Genomic DNA, 19,794 nt, shown 5'->3' with positions numbered 1-19,794 from the left:
TTACAAAATTACTTTTATATTCTTAATATAATTACCAAAATAAAATAGGTTATTTCTACTTTTTTTCTGGATTATATATTAAATTTTCAAGTTTTGGTGAATTCAATCTCAAATTATTGTGTATTTTGAAAAACTTTTCTAGGATTCTATATATATTATTCTATTTTAAGAATTTTTAAACTTTAAAATGTGTTTTTGGACTAAAATATGTATGTTTTTTATTGATTATTTGATTTAATTTTATATTGGTTAATATTTTATATATAGATACAGATACTCATGGATATCCGTCTTTTAGTTATGAATATCCGTTAGATAGGTATATTTTGAGGTAGATACAGAGATAATATTTCTCTAAAACGAAAACAAAGACGGATATCTCTCAAAACCTACCTGATCGATACTTGATCTGGATACTTTGTTGATTAACGCGCAACGCTTTAAAATATGCGACATAACAACTTATATGCTATTTAACAATGTCAAAATAATCGAGAGGTTCCTAGACAAATTTATTGTAAGAGACGTCAAACACTTTCAAGAATCTCCAAAAGTACTTACTTGTTCGTCATCCATGCAACGTTCGGCCACCCCATGCCCAAACAAACAAATCATGTCACGTAAATAAATAAACAATTGAATATCGATTTAGGTGATTTGTTTTCCATCCTTACGCTTTATGGATTTCGATTTGTGGTTTTATACCATTTTTAATTTAGAGTGATTTCTATGGAATTATCCCAAGATTTTTAACCAAAATTGTGACTCCATCAGAAATGTGCCTATTTCTATATTTTCTTTTTGTTAAATATCTACATATATTTGACCTAATCTAAAAGATATAGATTCTATGTATGAATGGTACAACGTTATGTGAATGGTTTTTTTTTAAGTTGGATTATAAGTTGCGTGGTATATCTTACCTAAACTTTAAAAAAAATCCAGATGGTTGAGATAATATTTTCCCAAAACAAAACAACTCTAATTTTAAGTAAATTGTAAATATAAAATCTCAAAATTAGTATAGGAAAAACATAGTGAACCCAATTATTACCGAAGGTTTTTCTAGGTGATCTTTATCCTGTAATATTTAAGCGAGATAAAAAAATAAATAAATGTATTTTCACAATATCATCAGAAAAAATACAAAAACAGAAACATACATGACACATGCACATATACGCATATATGTATGAATTGACACGTATATATTGCCAATTTTGGGCTAACCAAGATTTTTATTTCTCGTCAAGTGAAAATCGCTAACCGAATACTTAAAAGCACCCAAGGAAAATTAACTTGGCTTCTCTCTCGCCACTGAAAAAAAAAACTTTTTTTTTCCTATGTATAGAAAGACAATACCTATGTCAGATTAAAAAAACGACCACAGGTAAAAAAAAACTTTTTTAAAAAAAAACATCACCACCGCCACAATGGCATTTACCTCCAAGAAATTAGATCTCATCTCCTTGTCCTCTTCCTCCCTCTTCCTCCGCCGCCGCTTCCTTCCCCTTTACTCTCCCTCCCTCTTTTTCCGGCCACCTTTCCCGCCGTTTTCTTTCCCTTCATATTCTCTTCCTTCACTCTTCCACCCGTACAAGAAGTAGTCGCTTTCTTCTTATTCTTCGTCTTCTTATTCATCTCCTTCACTTCTTCTTCTTCTTCCTCTTCATCGCTTTCTGTTGAAGAATCTTGCTTCATTCTTCTCAGGAACTTTTCCGCTCCTTCCTTCTTCCTTACTTCCTTCTTCTTCACGTCGACACTCTTGATCATGGGCGCATCATTAGAACTGATCTCGTTCTTACCAAACTCATTCTTCTTCGTCTTTTCGTTTGTATGATTACCCTTTTTGTTATTACTTTGATTGCTGTGATTCGATGAAATCTCTTTCTTACCCTTCAGTCCTGCTGCCAAAGACCCATTACCGCGATTAACCTCTCTGTTCTCCGGTTTCTTCTTCACCGAGCTGCTTTTCCCGCAAGGAGCGATAAAGGGTTTGCTCGTTTTCGGATTCAAAGATCGGTATCTCAGCCTAAGTTTCATTTCTTTCGTCACCAAAGCTCGGAGCTCTACAGCGGCCGCGTGTTCAGTCGAAGTTCTTCGGTAGAAAACGATCGTGTTGTTGAAGAGAAGGAGAAGATCTCTGTAGAATTTTCTCGAATCTTCTGAGTACGCGCCTCTGTCGAGCCTTGATTTGACTGTTCGGAGATCCATATGTTGCTTTATGACCCTCCGGTATCTATCAGATTCCTGCAAAAGAAAAGTCCAAAGTAAACACGTCAAAGATTCACGCTTTTGTGCTGTTTATGACGATCCATTTGCGGTAGTATGACAATGTATACATGTAAATTCAAGCGTATGAATCATATGAAAGTTGAAGGGGTCCACGAAAAAAAAAATTGAAGGGTCGTTATGAAACGCCATGTATATGCTTTTGACTTGTCGATAACTTTATTTACTTGGGCTGTTTGGGATTAAGTTTTAGCTTTTTCATGGTAATTATTGTCTCTTCCTAGTTGGTAACAACAATATAATTAATTTGAGATATGATGGAAGTGTCGATGTACACCCTAATTTAATTTGGTCCATACGAATATAAATTCAAGAGAATTAGAACCAATGATTAATCTAATAAAAACACTGTAAAACTCAAACAAAACCAATAAATTTCAAACTATACTAAATCCGAAGCGAACCAAACTCAATTTAATTTGCATTTTGTCTGGAACCAAACATCTTGAAACCGAATTGAAACTGATAAAAAAGCATTTGAATTCAGAAAATGGAAACCTAAGCAAGAAATTATGGGTAGATTCTGTATTCTGAAAAATACAGGAAGTGGAACCTACTATCTCAAATAGGATATACCCATTGCTATTAGTTTTCTCCGCAAACAAATTAAGTACATTTTTTGTACAATTTTAAATTTAAATGTAAGACGTGAAGGAAGGGAGTGTGAAAAAAGGACTTTAAATTATTTTTTTTAAAAATTTGTTTAGTTGAAATTTATTTAGTACTAGAAAGAAAGTGTATATACATATATGTGTGTATGTATTGTACTGTTTGTGCGTAGAGATGGAGGGCCCAGGCCCAGCAAGAAAAGCCCTTTACTTATCGTAAAAGGTAACTAGTGGGAAAAAAACGCAATATGATTAAAAAAAATCGTCAAAACTGTATGAATTTATAAGAAATAGCAACAAAAATCAAAATTTCAACGTGCACCAAAAACATAAACTTTCTAAAATATAAACTTAAAAGGATTAAAAAAAGTTAGAAATTTCAAATTAATGTCATTTGGAGTATTGCTAGGTTCCAAATCATGCTTTTCTTCTGTATTTGAATTTGAATTTTGTTTTTGGTATCTCTACACGGGCGTTCTTTTAATTGTTAGAATGATAATAATAAAATATAAATGCCCTTTCACTTCCCAGATATTAAACGTACGGAAAATTCAATATATAGAACCAAAGAATATAATTCTTACCAACAGCAAAAAATAATTGAAAGACATAAACACACGTTTGTACTGTTTGAAATTTGTTCCTACACTATGTATGTATGATATATATATATATTTTTTTCTTATTGCATTTTTAGATATGAAATAATTTTTTTATCCCTTCAACTGGCATGTTTGTTTGTGGTGTTCCAAAAATCAATCAAGGGTTTAAACCACAACAATTTGCTGACTGTTCAGTAACGTGGCGGATGATGATTGGGCATCTTTTTCCCGGTAAAGCCACGTTGACGTACTTGATTTTTCTCCAATTTTTCTCATTATTATTTTTAAATCGTTAAAAATAACACAGAAAGGTTTTTGGAGATTACCTGGATTCGAAGCCGACGTTCGAAAGCCGAGCCGAGCCGATGAGACCTGATTCTTCTCAGTAAATTCACCATAGACTCCGGCGGCTTCACGGCTGAGATCTTCTTCGTCGCCGCCGGAGAAATTTCTTCCTTATCCACCTCCTCCTCGTCGCTGCTCGTACCTCTACCGGGGACACGGCGGCATTTCCTCCGTGACAGAATCGCCAAGCTTTGGACATCGCTGCTTTGTTTCGACGACGACGCCGCATCCCTCTTTGACTCACTCAACTCGCCTGACTCGCCGAGTGGACCCGCCCGAGTTACCGCCGCACCCGCCTCTCCTCCATCTCCCTTGTCCTCACCATTGTCGGTGTTTCTAGTAAACCTAGGTGAGGATCCCCGATCCCTAACCGGTTCGGTTAGCGGATTAATCGGAATTGTACCGGTTTTACCTTCCGGTTCATTCTTCGAAGCCGATTTGCGTTCATTTACGGCGTCATTTTCGGCGTCTCTCGACGCCATCGCCAACTCTGGGTTATGCTCCGTCGGAACTGACTCGTCGGAGGATCGGCCGTTGGGCTCATCGCCGGCAAAGAGTTTCCCGGTAATAGTCGCCGGTGATGGTCTCGTCTCTCCCTTCTCTAAAGCTCGTCCTTGCAGATCTGTCTCCTCCGTCAAACTACGCGCTCTCTCCTCCTTCAATCTCTTAATCTTCGATTCTAACAACCTGAAAACCGATGAAATAATCTCAGATCGGGAGCCGTAAAACCCGATCTCCAAAAGTCGGCGAGGAGATGATACACGATCGAGACATCATGCCGTTTCACCTCGCGGTGGAGCTCCTCAATGCGAATCCGCCGGAACTCGTCGAGCATGGGATCGAGAAAAGCCTCCTCCTCATCTGCCGTCGTCTCCGCCGCAAACCGACGGCGGAGGCGGAGAAACTCGTCGCGGCAGGTCTCGGGGGAGATAACAGAGGGCGACACGTAGTTGCGCTGCATCGCGACACGGCTGTGAAGCTCCTTGGCTACGGCGTCCCAGTTTCTGGAGCCATGGCGTTTAACGGCGAACACCAGAAGAAGCTCCTCCAGGGTCGTCCACTGACCAGGAGGCTTAGGCTCATGCTTCTTCGCCATAACCAAGGCAGTATATATGTCTGCTCATATATAATATGTATATATATGTACGTATGTCTGTTGATTTTGAATATATGTGTGTGCTCGTGGCTGTGTCTCTATTTACGAAAGATTGTGTGATGGTACTGATTTTTTTTGGAGTTGGTTCGTTCTTCCTTCGCGGTTTTGGGTTTTCATTTCGCGTTTTTTTTTTCTTTTGATGTAATCGTCGTTTTTTATGTTGGGCTGGCCGATTATATGGAGCTCTCATCAAGGAAAAACATGGAATATTATCAGCCAAATTACATTAGTGCCCTTGTGTATATTTTCAATTATTTCCGGGAGATACATTTTTTGGAAAAAAACAAAATAAAAAGTAATGAATTTAGTAAACATCATCAGTATACTTTTTTTCCAATCGTGTCCTTAGAAGCTATTGTTTTCGGATAAAAATTATAAACAATCTTAAAATTAAATTTTAAATTAAAGTTTAATGCCTAACACATGGGTTCAAATGCTTTACAAATTTTAAAATATTTTTTTATCAAATATTATTGAAGTTGTACTCGTTTTATTGATATCTAACTTTTTTCGGCTATTGAATTATAATCCCGTTTTTTGTAAGAAAAAAAAACTTATGTGATTCGTGATGATTTTCTTAAGATAATATATTGCTGAATTTATTATGTATGCATCACAAGGTTACTATATATATATATATATATATATATATTTAGTAATGTAAAATAAGTAACAAAAAATCCATAAAGTATAATAACTGCCTATAAACCCACAAATTACCCATTTATATGGATAATAAACTCTTTAGCTACTTATAATCCAACTCTAAAAAAAACTTACTACTTTTGGGCCGCAACTAAATCATGAGCAATGACATAAAAAACCCAAATGCCCAATGAGCTCAAAGTCCAAGTGCCAAAACCACAAATGGAGCAAGCCCACTGAATAATTACTTTTTGGAAAATATAATTTTTTATTGACAACACTGTTAAAAAAAGTCAAGAGTTATTTGTTATAAAACTTTAAATGGTTGGAGTTTTTGAAATTTTTACAATCTAAAAATAGAAAAAATTAATATTCAAAAAACTATTTTTGTAAAAAAAATTAATAAAAAACCAAAAACTAGATTTTTTTTTTGAATTTTTAAATATTATAAAATCTAAAACAAAAAATTAGGATATAAAACGGGTTGATCCGGTTCAACTGAGTCCGACTCATTCTTATCTAGAAAAATTTTAGTCCAGTCCACTTCAATCCGTTTTTAGCGAGTCAAAAATATATCAACTCAATCTATATCGTCTTACCTTGCGAACCAAACGAGCTAAATATATAAATTTTAGAAATAAAATTTTAATATTAAAAAATATTTAAAATATTTTTAAAATTATATAAAATATAATAAAAATTTTAAAATTTTAAACAAAACAAAGTAAATATATAAATAATATAATTTATATATAAAAATATTTTAAAATATTAAAATTTAAAAAAAAAAATCTGATCGCAGTCCAATTCGTGATGAACTGGCGGCTCATGACGGGTTAGTTTGTTTGATCCGTTTTGTATAGGTTCAAATATTTTGATTCTTATTCAGAAAAATATGAACCGGTTCGAACCAGCAGCTTGTTTTACACCCTACCAAAAATCAAATTCCAATTCGAATCTTAAATTATAAAATCCCAAATCGGTTTAAATTGGACTGATATAAACTATCTAAAAAATAAACCGGTCAATATCAAACCCTAAAATCCTCAAATCTATCTCATCCTTTCTTCACTGTCGCTTCCGTTTGGTGTTCTTCCTTTCTGTTGCTTGCCTTTGAAATTGGTAAGCAGGAAAGCTTCTCAAATGCTTCGATGGGATGCATCACTTTCCCAGGCTTGTTACAGAAGCTTTTCCCTTCTCTTCTTCATCGTAGATATCCCAATTTGACCCGACTCCCCACGTTCTTCTCCATAATCGTCATCGGCATCCGCATCCGCAACATTCTGGCATCAATGATCGCACTCTTGCGCAGTAGAACAATCCAAATCTCCCTTTTCTTCCTCCATTTCACTCTCTTTTTAAAAAAAAAAAAAACCCTCTTGCGAAGACCATAAATTTTCATACGCGACGCATAAACGCTTATGCGTGTTCCCCTTGGGCTTCGTTTCACACTTGCATTCCTTCCACCTCCGCAGCCGCCGTAATCCACAACCGCTGCGTCTCTCTTCTCCTTCTTCGAGTTTTCTTCGCCACCACAAACCTCCTCTGTCCGATCCGATTTCATAGCGAGAAACCCGAAAGATTAGGACGAGGATTGGGCTTCGAATTCTTCTGCACCGATTCTCGCGACTTGGTTGACTTCACGATTGGAGATGGATTTCGTGATCGGAGATCCTGAAGTAGGGATGGGCACGGGCGGGTACCCGGACTTTTTAGGATATCTTTATCTCGATCTCGGTCTCGTCGGGTTTTTGATTAAAATGTCTCGGTCTTTATCTCGCGAAACCCGGGTACCCGAGCTTCGGGTACCCGAGACACGAGTTCGGGTACCCGCGAGATCCGAACCCGAACTCGTGTAAAATTTAAAAAAAAAAATCTGTACAAATCTACAAAATTAATACATCAATAACATAAAATCCAACATCCAAAATACAGCATAAGTTCAACAGCAACCAAACATATATCCAAAAACATCAAAAAAACATAAAATTCACAGAGCCGAACGATGGTGAAGAAACGGCGGAGCACGGGAGCAGAGACGAGCCGACAGACAGAGCGAAACCGGAGATCGAGCAGAGCCGAATGGAAGCCGAACAGAGCACCGGAGATCGAGCAGAGCGAAACCGGAGATCGAGCAGAGGAGCACGGAAACGAAAGACGGAGAGAGATCGAGATTCGAATGACGGCGGAGACAGAGCCGAACGACGGCGGAGACAGAGCCGAACGACGGCGGAGACAGAGCCGAACGACGGCGGAGACAGAGCCGAACGACGGCGGAGACAGAGCCGAACGACGGCGGAGACAGAGCCGAACGGAGCACCGGAGAGAGCCGACCCGACCGACGGAGCGAAAGACAGTGAGAGACCAAGAGCGAGAGAGCTGGTTCTGAAGACTGAAGAGGGGAGTTGTTCTAAAGACAGAAGAGGAGGCAGACCATTTCGTGAGAGAGACTGAGAGAGTAGTTACTAGTTAGGGTAAATTAGGGTTAGGGGTATTCTTTGTAAATATATTAAATATTAAGGGTATTTTTGTAATTTTAATTTTTTTACCGGGTACCCGTGAGATAACCCGTCACAAAATTCTCGAACTCGAACCCGAACCCGAGACTCGGATTTTTCGTCTCATGGAACTCGGTCTCTGTCTCGTTGTCTCGCGAGTAATGAATCTCGGGTACCCGTGAGACAGGGTACCCAAAAACCCGCGGGTCTCGGGTAAAAATGCCCAGCCCGACCTGAAGATCTTGCCGAATTATACGCAAGAGAAACCGCACACAGAGAACTTCGATAGATTTTGGGGTTTATGGTTTATTAAATTGACCGGTTTATTTTTCAGATGCTTTATATCGGTCCAATTTAAACCGATTTGAAAATTTCAGTGCAATGTCGGTTTTCATTCAGATTGTTCCACGTGGCTATTTTTTTCACATATGAAGCCACGTAAGTATAATTAAACTGTTGATAAACGGCGTTATCAATTTGGTACAAAATTGATCAAATAAAGGTACTTATTTGTCAAATTAGAAATTGAGGTATTATTTTGGTACATTACATCAAATTAGGGATTTTTTTTTGGAATTTCCCCCTTTTTTTATAAACTTTCTTCCTTAATTTATTTTTATTTTCATTTTTTTTACGAGCACGTATATGCTGGCCATCACGATACTGAAGATTCTGGTGGAACAAATCTAAATGATCTCCCACTGTTGCATTTCGAATTTCAAAGCCTCCTGTAAATTTCATAAACTATTTTAGTATTTTTTTCCAATTTTCTATAAAATGAATCACAAATTCATAATTAAAAAAAGAAGAATTCGAATGAACTCTGGTATTTTCATTTTCTCAATAAATATGAACGCATGAATAGTTTATTTTATATGCAATTTTTTGGTTTAGTGAGGACAGCTTGGAAATGTAACCAAATCCGATTACTTAAAAATTATCCTTTTGGACTATAATTTATATAATGAGGTCCATAAATTTTGATATTATATTTCAAAAACTTAATATAATGGATTGCGCGAATCAGCCCATGATACGAGTTGAAAAGTATAGTCAGTTTCCAAAACAAACGTGGGTCTCGACCGACGAACCAATGGTCCAGATTATTTCGTTAACCAAATAACAAAAATGATTCTATTCGAATGAGATATAACTATAATAGAATTGAATGGATATCATTTCTTTAAATTCAAAAAATTAAATTTGGATTGAATAAAAATAATAGAAATAAATCGATTATTTATTTGAAAAATAAATATGGTATCAAGAAATATTGATTTTGAAGTGAACCGAATTTAATATAAAACGGAATGTTTAAAATATTTTTAAAATGAAATCATCAAATAGAATTCGACTGTAAAAACAAAATGTTTGAATTTCTTTACAATAAAAAAACTTAACCTGAGCAAAATAAAATACCAAAAAATCAATATTTTTTTGGAAAAATAGTTTTTAAATAAAAATCGAAATCGAATCAAACCAAAGCTAATCGAATTGAATATATAATATGATCAGTTTTAGATTATTTAAATTGAAATAATGGAAATAATCGAATTAAAACCAAAATGGTCACGTCTGCCAGCAGCTATAAAGACCCGAGGCCATAGCACGAAAAGGAAACAAAATACGAATTAATTTTTTTCTTAAAGATGGAACTGGTGAAGGCAATGATCATCCTCACTCTCATCGCCACGGTCCGAGGAGACAGCCTGCGGAACGTGGACGTGTCGGACCCTAAAGTCGTGGAGACCGGAAAATTCGCAGTGTTGGAGCATAACAAGCTCGCAAATGCGGACCTGAGGTTCGATCGTGTTCTCCAGGCGCAGACGCGATTGGCCGGAAACGGTGTCGGAGTCGAGTTCCACGAAAGGATCCAGGCCACGGACCCCGGCACGGGACTGGCCAACGTCTACAAGGCTGTCGTTTTAGAGAAACCGTTGGATCATCCTTCCATGAATCTCCAGTCCTTCGAGAAGGTCCATTGATTTTTTTTTAAGATTTTTTTTTGGTATCTTTCTCTTTTGTTTTCTTTTCTTCAAGCTATTTAAGAACGAGTTTCTCCTTTTTTTTGGTCGAATTAATTTCGATAATTATGTTTATCAGTACTTTGATCGAGTTGTTTATGTATTATGTGTTTTTTTTTTCTGATTTGTCCAATTTTATTATCTTTAGTAAATTATAGCATTCGAAATGAATATAAAGATTAATATAAATATATTGTTATGTGATATTTTATCCTTTAACAAGCATACTTGGAAATGTGTAGAAGTTAAAATTATGTAACGGGGTTGAGGTTAATATTTCATTTGTTCACAGCCATTGTGATAATCATTTTAAAAAATTTGCGAATAAATTATTAAAAATAAATTTTGCATTAAAATTTTCATTTAGATTTCTGCGTTGGCTTTCAATTAGAGATGTAATCCAATCATTATTTTGGCTTAAATTTAAGTTTCATTATTAATTACAGGTAAAATCAAATATTTCTCCATGAATTTTTGTTAATATTTTCAATTCCTATATGTCTTTAATTTGATAAAAACTTTCATAAAAATCAGAATTTTTTAAAATCTTACAACAAATCGCAAGATGTGTTGAAACGTCCTACATCTCCATCCAAATACTATTATCTAAAACATCAATCGTTTAAACCAAAAAAATCCAAATTCCTTAAATCAAAATTGCTTAAATCACTAAAATCCTTAAAACAAAATCTCTAAAACCAAAGCAAACCGAACCCCGAAATCACATGGTTAGGTAGAAAATTGTAACACATTTTGCGATTTAGTGTGAGATTTTGAAAATTTTAAATTTTTTATATAAATCTTTGACAAATTAAAAAATTGATATAGGAATTGAAAATATTACCAAAAAATTCATGGAGAATAAGAGATTTTTCCTTAATTATATAAAATGATTAAACTTGTGAGTTTTTTTTAAATCCGTTCTTTCTAGAATTCTTTGGTTATATAATTGTTTTAAATGTCGAAAACTATCCCAACAAAACAGAGACAAAATATAACAAAATGTTCTAAAAAATGAATGATTTTGACCAACGCTAATTAAAAGCGCAAGACATCTCAACAAATTAATTACAAAAAAAAAACATCCGAACAAAATTTTATGACCTTTGTTTTTTATTGGTGGTAATGACGTCATCATTGTAACACTCTTTTTTCCTTCTCACAGAGTGAGAGCTCACGTGTCCAATGAGCGAACTGCCGGTCGGGAAGGAGTCGCCACAACCACGACACCTGGCGGAAATTTTACATTTATTTTTCCAATTTATTGGAAAATTATCAAAAAAGAATTTACGAAATACCGTACACGAAAAACAAATCTGATTGGCCGAGACGATGAAATCACAATTTCCCTTTTGCCTTGAATCGACGCAATTGCTTCCCATGTTAAAAATCCAAACTTCAAATGTTTTATTTGTTTTAGTACCGATAAAAAAAAAGAAAAAATCAATTTGGAGAGAGAAATTGATGTTAATTTTTAAAAAAATGTAATTAAGCTAAAGACCCGATAAATTTTCACATTATCAGAAAAAATTCAATAAATTTTTTTATCAGCCTATATATAAAAAGCCGATGAATATTTGATTTTTTTTTATATTATTGATAGGTTGATTCTTTTTTTTTTTGTATATTTTGAATTGAGATATACCCATCCGAAGAAAATCCAAGGAGATTAGTTGCTTGTGCCAAAACCCAAATCTAGACTTGGATCATTAGGACACAACACCAACACACAATTACATGGCGGATTTTATGATATACAATAGAAGATATTTTGTCGTAATTATCGAAAAAGGGTTCACAAATTGAGAAATTAAAAAATATATATATATATATATATTGTGAAATCCATACGTACCTTTTGGGCACAAAGCTATTGACGATGCATGGGTTTGTGATGGACAATGGTTTCATCTCGATGAAAATGGGGAGAGGCAGTAAGAGCTGATTCTCTCTTTGGGGCAAGGGGATTCGATTTTGGATCCTCGACGGGTTTAGGCTCGGGAGTACGAATTCTCTCCCCGGAGGACTGTCGGCTTCCGTGAACCATTCAACGCAATATTTCGACGGATCGTTGCAGATTTGATTTTCCATGGCATGTATATGAACACTGCGATATTGGTTTGTATTCAATTTATATTTCATCACATTGGGTATTTGATTTTTTTTTTTGGAAAAATAATTATATCGTATTCGTAATGCCCAGCAAGTATTATAAGAATATAATATTCTTTTACAATATATAAGGCCCATTTTCTTTTCTTTTCTGGTTTAATTGATAAGCATGATAAAAAGGTTCTTTTTTCGTTCAATATAAAATTTTACCATATACACACACACACACACGTTAGATACATACCTAAAAAAGTGTGTGTATGTGTGCACACGAATATTGTTGGTCTGTAATATTTTAATCAACGATTCTATAAAAGTACTTGATGTCTGTTGCCTAGTATGATATATTTTACATTTTTCTTTTTTGTTTAGTCAAACAAAAATGGAAAACCATATTTATTAGCTTAAAATTACTTATATATATTAATTAATTAAATCTAGCATATCGTTAAAGAAATAAATCTAAAAATAAATTATGAGATTTTTTATTTATCCATTTAAGGAATCAACTCATCATGAGATTTAAGGAGTTTGAGCTGCTCGAGAATAATTAAGAATTAGTATTTTTAATAATGTTTTATTTGCGATTGAATCTACATCAGTGTTTAAAGAAAAAGAAAGAAAGAAGTAAAATTGACTACAAATTTTTTTTTTCTGTAATTGTAAAATTGACTACAAAATTAATAACATAAAACTTTTAATTACTCAAATGATTACGATATGTCAATATCGATATGGTTAATTTTGTATTTGCATAATAAAAAACGAATAGTATGGTCAATTCTAAGAGAAAAAAATTAGAAAAAAATTGTTTTTTTATTTTACTTTTGTAAAATAAAAGACAAGACCATATATCTAAATACAAGATTTGAAAATATTGGTCCTTCTTTACTTCATATTCTCACAGAATAAAATACCTCATATATCTAAATAGTTATCATTTTATATTTGCTTTTTTTCTTATTAAAAGTAGTATATTTTCTAATATTACTGTAAATTTTACAGTAATTTCCAAGTTATTCTTTTAATTTCAAAATATTGGGACTTTTAAATCGGGAAAGATATATATATATATATATATATATATATATATATATATATTGTATAATACTATAATAAAAATAAAAGTTTCACAAGGAATTCTAATTTAACATTGGATATAAAATATCAATTTCAAATTATAAAGATAAAGATGTTATATTAAATAACGACGATTAGACATTTCACATCTTTTCATAATATATGTTCAAAATCTAAATATCACTTCATTCAAAAGAGTGTATAATACAAATAATTGTAGTTTTAGTTGTAATTAGTTTTTTCATTTTCAAATGAAAAAAAAACCTCATAAAAAATAATTGTAATAATTTGAAAGTATGGTCTGGAATTAATATAATCTTTAATTTTAGGGTTGTATTTTCCATTTTTTCCAAGTTAGGAAGATTTGGTTTTACCACTAAATTAATCAAGTTCCCACTTTTGGAATCTTTCCTATTTTCCATATAAAATTAAAGGAAAAATATCTACTTAGATTGAGTCAACCCACCCAACAGTTAATTTTAAGATAAAGATTACATATAACTAAAAAGGCCTATTCAACGAACTTTAATTATTTTATTCATTTTGGAAAGAAATCTGTAGTTTAAATTTTTTCAGAAATTAATATATCAAACAGAATCGCACAACTCAAGAGAAAATTTACTGATTTGGTAGTTATGATTATATATCATACGACCATCCATCATAATAGTATTGTACAACAAATTTAATTTGTACGATTGCATTTTGTATCTTAATGTCGTGGTCTTTCCTCTTCCACAAAAAGAAAAATATCTCTTGTTCTTTATATGAACAATCTCTTAATCATAGATTAGAATCTAAGCAAAATAAAATTAATTAAAACGATGGACAATTTTGAAAATATATGTTAATATTCAGAAGAAAAAAAATCTACACGTATTACATAATATATAAAAACCATTAATAATAAAATGATATACGTGTAAATATGCGTGGATTTGTTTCCTATTGCAATTATCATTATTCCCTTTTCAAATTTCTAAAACCGACTTGTTGGCTCTCAATATAAAAAGATCGTTGCACCCAAACTCGTAAACAAAAAAAACCAAACCGATCTCTGAAACTGCGAGCTTTTTCTTTCTTTAAAAAAAAAAAAAAAAACTTTTGTCCGAATGTCTCTACCTTCTCTCCCTCCCGTGGACATGCCTTTCAACATGCCCTCGAACCAGAACGTGTTCAGTTCCCGCGGCGATGAGCCTTTTGATTTTGCTGTCCTTAGCCATCTGAACCAAAGCCTCGTTACAAATCAAATGAACGCTCACCAGCCTATGTTCTTACACAACAGTCAAATGAGCCGCTCTTTCGATTATCTGTCGTCTAATAACCATGTGGCCTATGCCAATATCTCGACGTTTTCGAAACAGGAGCCTAATGGCAACATGGTTCTCTCTTCTTGCTCCTCCTCCTCCTCCTCCTCCTCCTCTCCGATCATCTTTTCTCAGAACCCGAGGGGTTTCCCGTCTCTCGGGCCCAACAATCAGTTTGAGCTCGGGAGACGGATGGCTCAGCATATGAGAAGGAACATCGTCTCAATATCGCCTCCGAGGACTCAGGTTTCGAGTTTCGTTGATTACTCTCCTATCAAAGATAACCCTAATATGACTCGGGTGTCCATCACTGAGACGATCACGAAGCAGTATTCCGCGGTTATCCCTGCCAGTTCCGTGATCCCCATCCAAAACGATATCCAACGTGTCAAACGTGCCTTGGCGTGTGAATCCAGTATTTGGCATTCCCCTTCTAATGATTTGAGTTCGTCTCAAAACGTTATCGGGGAGCAAAGTATCGATGACGACCGCGCCAATTTACGTCCCGAGATCTTGACCGCAGAGCCTCTAAGCACCGTTTTCCCGCAAGGTATTAACCAAAATCATCGTCCTTGGCCTCAAAGGGAAACCAAACCTGACAATCTTTCCTCACGATCTCACAAAGATCCGATTTATCCCGAATCTTTAAACCCCTCCTCCGCCCCACCGGACAATCGCGATAAGCGCAAGAGCTCTCGAGGTTTTCGATCAGAACCTAGCCGAGGGAAAAAAGCCCGCCCATCGAAGAAAATCGAAGACATAGTGGGGTATTTCTTCAATTATTCCGAGGAAGAAGATGGATACGAAGACGATGATGCCTACGATGGACGAACTCATAGCCTGCCTTACGCGAAATACGGTCCGTACACATGTCCTAAATGCAATACATTGTTCGACACTTCACAAAAGTTCGCGGCACATATGGTTTCGGTTCATTACAAGAACGAGACGGGTAAGGAGAAAAGGAAGAGGCTTCGAGCGAGGTACAAGAAACAGTTTCGTCAACTAAATCTCGAGGTTCCGGGAGTCAAGCACGACGTTTCCGGGCCATTAGAGGCGGAGAAGGAGATCAAAAAGACGGATTTAGAGGTCGAGAAAGAAGAAAGAGTTGCGGGGGAAGAAGAAGAAGATGCTGCTGCGAGTAGCAAAGGCACAAGAGACGGTGACGGTTTTCTCCATGACGTGGTTGTGAAACAAGAGCTCATGTAGCTTAATTTAATTTGTAATCTTTTTTTTGTTTTAAGTATTTGTAATAAATTTTGTCCAATTTTCTATATGGAAAGATTACTATTCGAGGATGATCTTTGAATAACTATTTGGGCCCGTTTCGGCCCGTATCATCAGATCTCAAAATATTTGGGCCCATTTCGGCCCGTATCATCTCAAAATATTTGGGCCCATTTCGGCCCGATTTGTTTTGACAGCGAGCCCAAGAAAATGTTTGGTCATCGCCCAACTAAATACAATTAAAAAAAATAAATACTAAAAAAATATTATAAATATAATAAAAATTTTAAAAGTTAAATATCTATCAAAAACATAATTTTTTATATAAAAATAGTAAAAAAATTTAAAAAAATATTTTTTTTATTCATGGACTAACTCGTGAACTCGCCGAGATGGCTCGTTCAATCCGTTTTTTTCGAGATCAAATTTTCTTAACCCTGACAAAATATAGGTAGACTTGAACTGAACCCATTTTACATCCTATATATATGATTACATTCAACAAAACAAAAACCCTTAAATTTAAATCAAATCGTATATCATATGATGTTTGGTTTTGATCCTTCAAATGCACTAAATGTTCATCTTGTTAACTTGTAATGAAACAACAAAGATCATAACCAAACCCAAAACCAATGTCCAAATCCCATCAGAGAAAAAAAAAACATAACGACAAAAAATATCCTACATTCTCAAGTTGCAGAATGACCAAGACCCACCACACTGGATTCACACTTCCCGCTCCAACAAAATAAAAACCGGAAGCAGTACACGAACACGACGGCGAAAACCCGATATCTCGATCGATCGTAGTCTCTAACGAACACGAATCCTACAGCCAAATCCTACGCCAAACCCTGCATTTGTTATGTACAGTCACAAACTCGAAGCATTCTTTCAGTTGTCTTCTGCTTTAACTTTTTTTTTTTTTTGGGATAATCGAGTATCCTGAATTAAAGTCGAGACTAATACCGAGGCCCTTCTGCTTTAACTTGCTCTATAATATCTATTATACCGGCCCGTATGATCATTATCAGTGTCTTTCTGTGGGGCTTCTCATGTTTTCAAGCTTAGCAAGATATGAGAATTTCTTGGGGGCTGCCTTTGGAGACTTGAACTGATCCGATTTTTCGTGTTCGACTTTGTTGTAGCATTCGATTTCGCTCATTGAGCCGTGCCTCTTCGTCTCTGACGTTGTCAGTCTCCATCCTATGAAATCCGATAGCTTCCTCGAGTTCGGAGTTTGTGTCGGCGTCGGCTTGTTGGATTGATCTTCGATGTCTGAAGACACTAATTCGGAATCTGTCTGAGCTAAAAGATTTGCCTCAAGAACGTCCTCTATCCTTGACATGATCTTTAAAGCCAAACTCTCTAATACCCTCGAATAGCTCTCGAGAATCGCCTGTCCTATGTCCTGTAAATGCATCATCCATCACACAATACAAGAACATCGTCAGAACAATGTTTGGACAGGGTTCTGATCATCATGTCCTTTTGTTTTGTTTTTTCAGTTGTGTTTGTTAAGAACTTGCCTTGTTGTGTTCAATCTTGGAGTCGTCGAGAGCGGACTGAGGTGTTCCGGGGAACTGCTGCTTGAGCAAAACCAAGATGGTTTCGGCTCGTTCTTCGAAGATTTCCCTCTTCTCGAAGCTAACGGTCGATCCCCACGAGGATTTACCGTCTTTCTCTTTCTGGTGCATCTTCCTCTTCCATATCACAATGGAAGCCTCTATCCTGTTCTTGAGATCAACCACTTTGTGCTCGGTCGATAAGTCGAGCGACGATAGGAAGTACTCTGGATCGAAGTAGTCTTCTGTTATGCTCTTGTAGAGCAAATCTCCGAGGCTCGTCTTCCCGTTCTATGACAGAAAATGAGCAAACCCATCAGCAAATGACCACAAATCATGAGATATGGACCATAGAAGAGAAGCATGAACTGCAGAAATGGTAACTTGACAAAGACCCAAAATTTAAATTTTCCATTTCAGTTGCCATAATTCATGGTTATTTGTCGGAATTTGATCTCGATATCCAGATTACAATGCATGTTACCTCATTTCTGTCAAAGGATACACTAAAACTTGATGGTTTTTCATGGGAAGAAGTAAGATCATATTGAATTTTCGAGATCTCTTAAACCCAAGAACCAAAACAAAAAACGTGAAACATTATCGATACCTTGGGAAGAGACTCGATGTAGCTGTCGGGGATGATCATCTCAGACATGACTTGAGAATTTATGGCCATGGCCGCTTTCAGAACCTGAGTGACGGCATCCTTCTGGTAATGCAACCATCTTCTTGACTCTTCAGACAAACCGTTGGCTGGAACCTTTACGACCGGAACCCACCATTTCTCATCGTCTCTCCTCCACTCTCTACCGTTTTCAGCTTCCTCGGTTTCTCTCGGCACATACCAGAATTCTTTCTGGTCCTTGAAGTTGTCCAGAGTCTCCTGTTTGATCAATAATTTGGAAGAAACGGTACTGTGAATTCTCCGGCGAATCGAACGTATACATATATTATGTGTCATGTGGATGGAATGTTTACATACAAGAATCACTGAATCGAGCTGGCGGAGCGCTGGAATGTTCATTTGCAGATCGTCTCTTTGCTTTGTCACCATGATCTGAAACAATGTACAAGAGATATACGTTTTAGTCGAAAATTCACGAGGAAAAAGGTCGAAAATGAAGAAAGGCTGTACATCTATCCCCCAAATCAAGAACTAAAAGCAAAGGAACAAGATCGCACAAACAATAACTTGACTCTGAAGCAACCGAAATCGGATAACTTTGTGTTCAGTTTTTCATGCAAGTAACCTTTTCAATTGTGAATATATCATCAATAGTGTATTCAAGAACAAAGAAAAAAGAGTTCGGAAGTCCAAAAATGTGCGTGTATATATATATATATACATACATACCTCTGTGAAGCCGCCATTTTTGGCCATTTGTTTAGAAGGAACGAAATGGACAATGTGATCAGCCACAGACAATAGCCAGTCCATTTCTTTCTTCCATCTTGCTTTCGTTTCGGGATACATCGGCTGCAATTTCATCTGCTCTCCAAATACCGAAGCTGTGTCCGAAAAAAAACAAAACCAACCCTTCAAATTTTATTGCGTGATATTCCAGAATTCGACTCGTAAGCGAAAGAAAGATCGAGTACCGGCGAGATCGGTGATGGCGTTGGATAAAGCCAAAGCCGAGGACACGCCCTTGACCCCGCCAGACATATCTTCCCCCAACAGCAATCTTGCAAACTTCTCCTTCATCGTTTCCATGTCTGAAAAGAAACATCCAAACACAAATCAAAAGCAACGAAATGTTTAACCAGACAACAGAATCTTGATATTTGATTTATGAGATACATCCACATTGACGATGCGTCTTGGCAATTTAGGGTTTTACTCACCAGACGTAAGACGCTGCTTTCCGTTAGGGTTTGGGTCCGATGGGGGGACGTTAACGGTATGATCCGATCCATTTCCGCTAGGGTTTCTAGGATTTGTGCGGGAAGAGAAGGACGAACTGCCGTTGTTTCGAGCATCGAACATCTTTCGAAAGCTGAAAGACCTCGACCAGCTTAGCCTGCGTCCCGATGATGTCCGTACCATCGCCAAAAACTCCTCTCAGTATATATATTATGATAATCTTCAACACTCTTGTATTTTTTTTTTAAATCTCTCAAAACCAAAACAAAATCCTTTTACCGAAGAATACGAAAACGAAATCGAAATCCAGAAAACAAGAAGAGAAGAAAAGAAAAGGTGATGACGTACAGATCAAGAACGAGTTTGGTTTTGGCCTCCGTTCTCTCTCGCTCTCGTTCTTTAGCCACCGAAACAGAAGAAAAAAAAACAAGAACCGAAAAACAGGAAGAGTGAAGATCGGAAG

General features: G+C 35.9%; 4 protein-coding genes across 6 annotated transcripts; 2 read left to right on the top strand and 2 right to left on the bottom strand.

Moving 5' to 3' along the window:
* Positions 1–1,154: 1,154 nt before the first annotated feature.
* Positions 1,155–5,204, bottom strand: LOC104811121 (bromodomain-containing protein bet-1-like). Of its 2 annotated transcripts, none has more exons than XM_010537719.2 (3): positions 4,609–5,204; positions 3,829–4,534; positions 1,155–2,250 (listed from the first exon to the last, which is right to left on the bottom strand). In XM_010537719.2, the coding sequence occupies exons 1-3, from the start codon at positions 4,941–4,943 to the stop codon at positions 1,462–1,464; spliced, it is 1,830 nt and encodes a 609-aa protein (XP_010536021.1). In that variant the 5' UTR covers positions 4,944–5,204; the 3' UTR covers positions 1,155–1,461. The 2 variants fall into 2 exon arrangements, with proteins under 2 accessions (XP_010536021.1, XP_010536022.1); XM_010537720.1 differs by having other exon boundaries at positions 4,635–4,805.
* A 4,608-nt stretch (positions 5,205–9,812) lies between these two features.
* On the top strand, positions 9,813–10,172 carry LOC104811120 (cysteine proteinase inhibitor 5-like). Its single transcript, XM_010537718.1, has one exon. It carries the CDS (start codon positions 9,814–9,816, stop codon positions 10,129–10,131), a length of 318 nt encoding a protein of 105 aa, XP_010536020.1. The 5' UTR covers position 9,813; the 3' UTR covers positions 10,132–10,172.
* Positions 10,173–14,425: 4,253 nt separating this feature from the next.
* Positions 14,426–15,957, top strand: LOC104811119. The gene has a single exon (XM_010537717.1). The coding sequence runs from the start codon at positions 14,475–14,477 to the stop codon at positions 15,876–15,878; it is 1,404 nt and encodes a 467-aa protein (XP_010536019.1). The 5' UTR covers positions 14,426–14,474; the 3' UTR covers positions 15,879–15,957.
* Positions 15,958–16,808: 851 nt separating this feature from the next.
* Positions 16,809–19,785, bottom strand: LOC104811118 (rop guanine nucleotide exchange factor 10-like). 2 transcript variants are annotated; one of them, XM_019202270.1, is made up of 8 exons: positions 19,680–19,785; positions 19,313–19,488; positions 19,067–19,183; positions 18,822–18,976; positions 18,450–18,524; positions 18,075–18,350; positions 17,429–17,755; positions 16,809–17,310 (listed from the first exon to the last, which is right to left on the bottom strand). In XM_019202270.1, exons 2-8 carry the CDS (start codon positions 19,452–19,454, stop codon positions 16,930–16,932), a joined length of 1,473 nt encoding a protein of 490 aa, XP_019057815.1. In that variant the 5' UTR covers positions 19,455–19,488; positions 19,680–19,785; the 3' UTR covers positions 16,809–16,929. The 2 variants fall into 2 exon arrangements, with proteins under 2 accessions (XP_019057815.1, XP_010536018.1); XM_010537716.1 differs by having other exon boundaries at positions 19,313–19,785.
* Between the last annotated feature and the right edge of the window lie 9 nt (positions 19,786–19,794).

The sequence above is a fragment of the Tarenaya hassleriana genome, unplaced genomic scaffold (assembly GCF_000463585.1).
Source record: "Tarenaya hassleriana unplaced genomic scaffold, ASM46358v1 Cleome19, whole genome shotgun sequence".
Taxonomy (NCBI): domain Eukaryota; kingdom Viridiplantae; phylum Streptophyta; class Magnoliopsida; order Brassicales; family Cleomaceae; genus Tarenaya; species Tarenaya hassleriana.
Note: the sequence above shows the minus strand (reverse complement) of the source record. Positions and strands in the feature narration are given on the sequence as shown.

What these genes read in the sequence shown, in the direction of transcription:
- LOC104811120 (XM_010537718.1), top strand. Translation starts at nt 9,814, where the DNA reads ATGATCATCCTCACTCTCATCGCCACGGTCCGAGGAGACAGCCTGCGG.
- LOC104811121 (XM_010537719.2), bottom strand. Translation starts at nt 4,943, where the DNA reads ATGGCGAAGAAGCATGAGCCTAAGCCTCCTGGTCAGTGGACGACCCTG. An exon ending in CGGCATGATGTCTCGATCGT is followed by an intron (nt 4,535 to 4,608) that starts GTATCATCTCCT and finishes ATCGGTTTTCAG; the next exon opens with GTTGTTAGAATCGAAGATTA. An exon ending in AACGTCGGCTTCGAATCCAG is followed by an intron (nt 2,251 to 3,828) that starts GTAATCTCCAAA and finishes TTTCTTTTGCAG; the next exon opens with GAATCTGATAGATACCGGAG.
- LOC104811118 (XM_010537716.1), bottom strand. Translation starts at nt 19,514, where the DNA reads ATGGTACGGACATCATCGGGACGCAGGCTAAGCTGGTCGAGGTCTTTC. An exon ending in AAAGCAGCGTCTTACGTCTG is followed by an intron (nt 19,184 to 19,312) that starts GTGAGTAAAACC and finishes GTTTCTTTTCAG; the next exon opens with ACATGGAAACGATGAAGGAG. An exon ending in ACATCGAGTCTCTTCCCAAG is followed by an intron (nt 17,756 to 18,074) that starts GTATCGATAATG and finishes TTTCTGTCATAG; the next exon opens with AACGGGAAGACGAGCCTCGG.
- LOC104811119 (XM_010537717.1), top strand. Translation starts at nt 14,475, where the DNA reads ATGTCTCTACCTTCTCTCCCTCCCGTGGACATGCCTTTCAACATGCCC.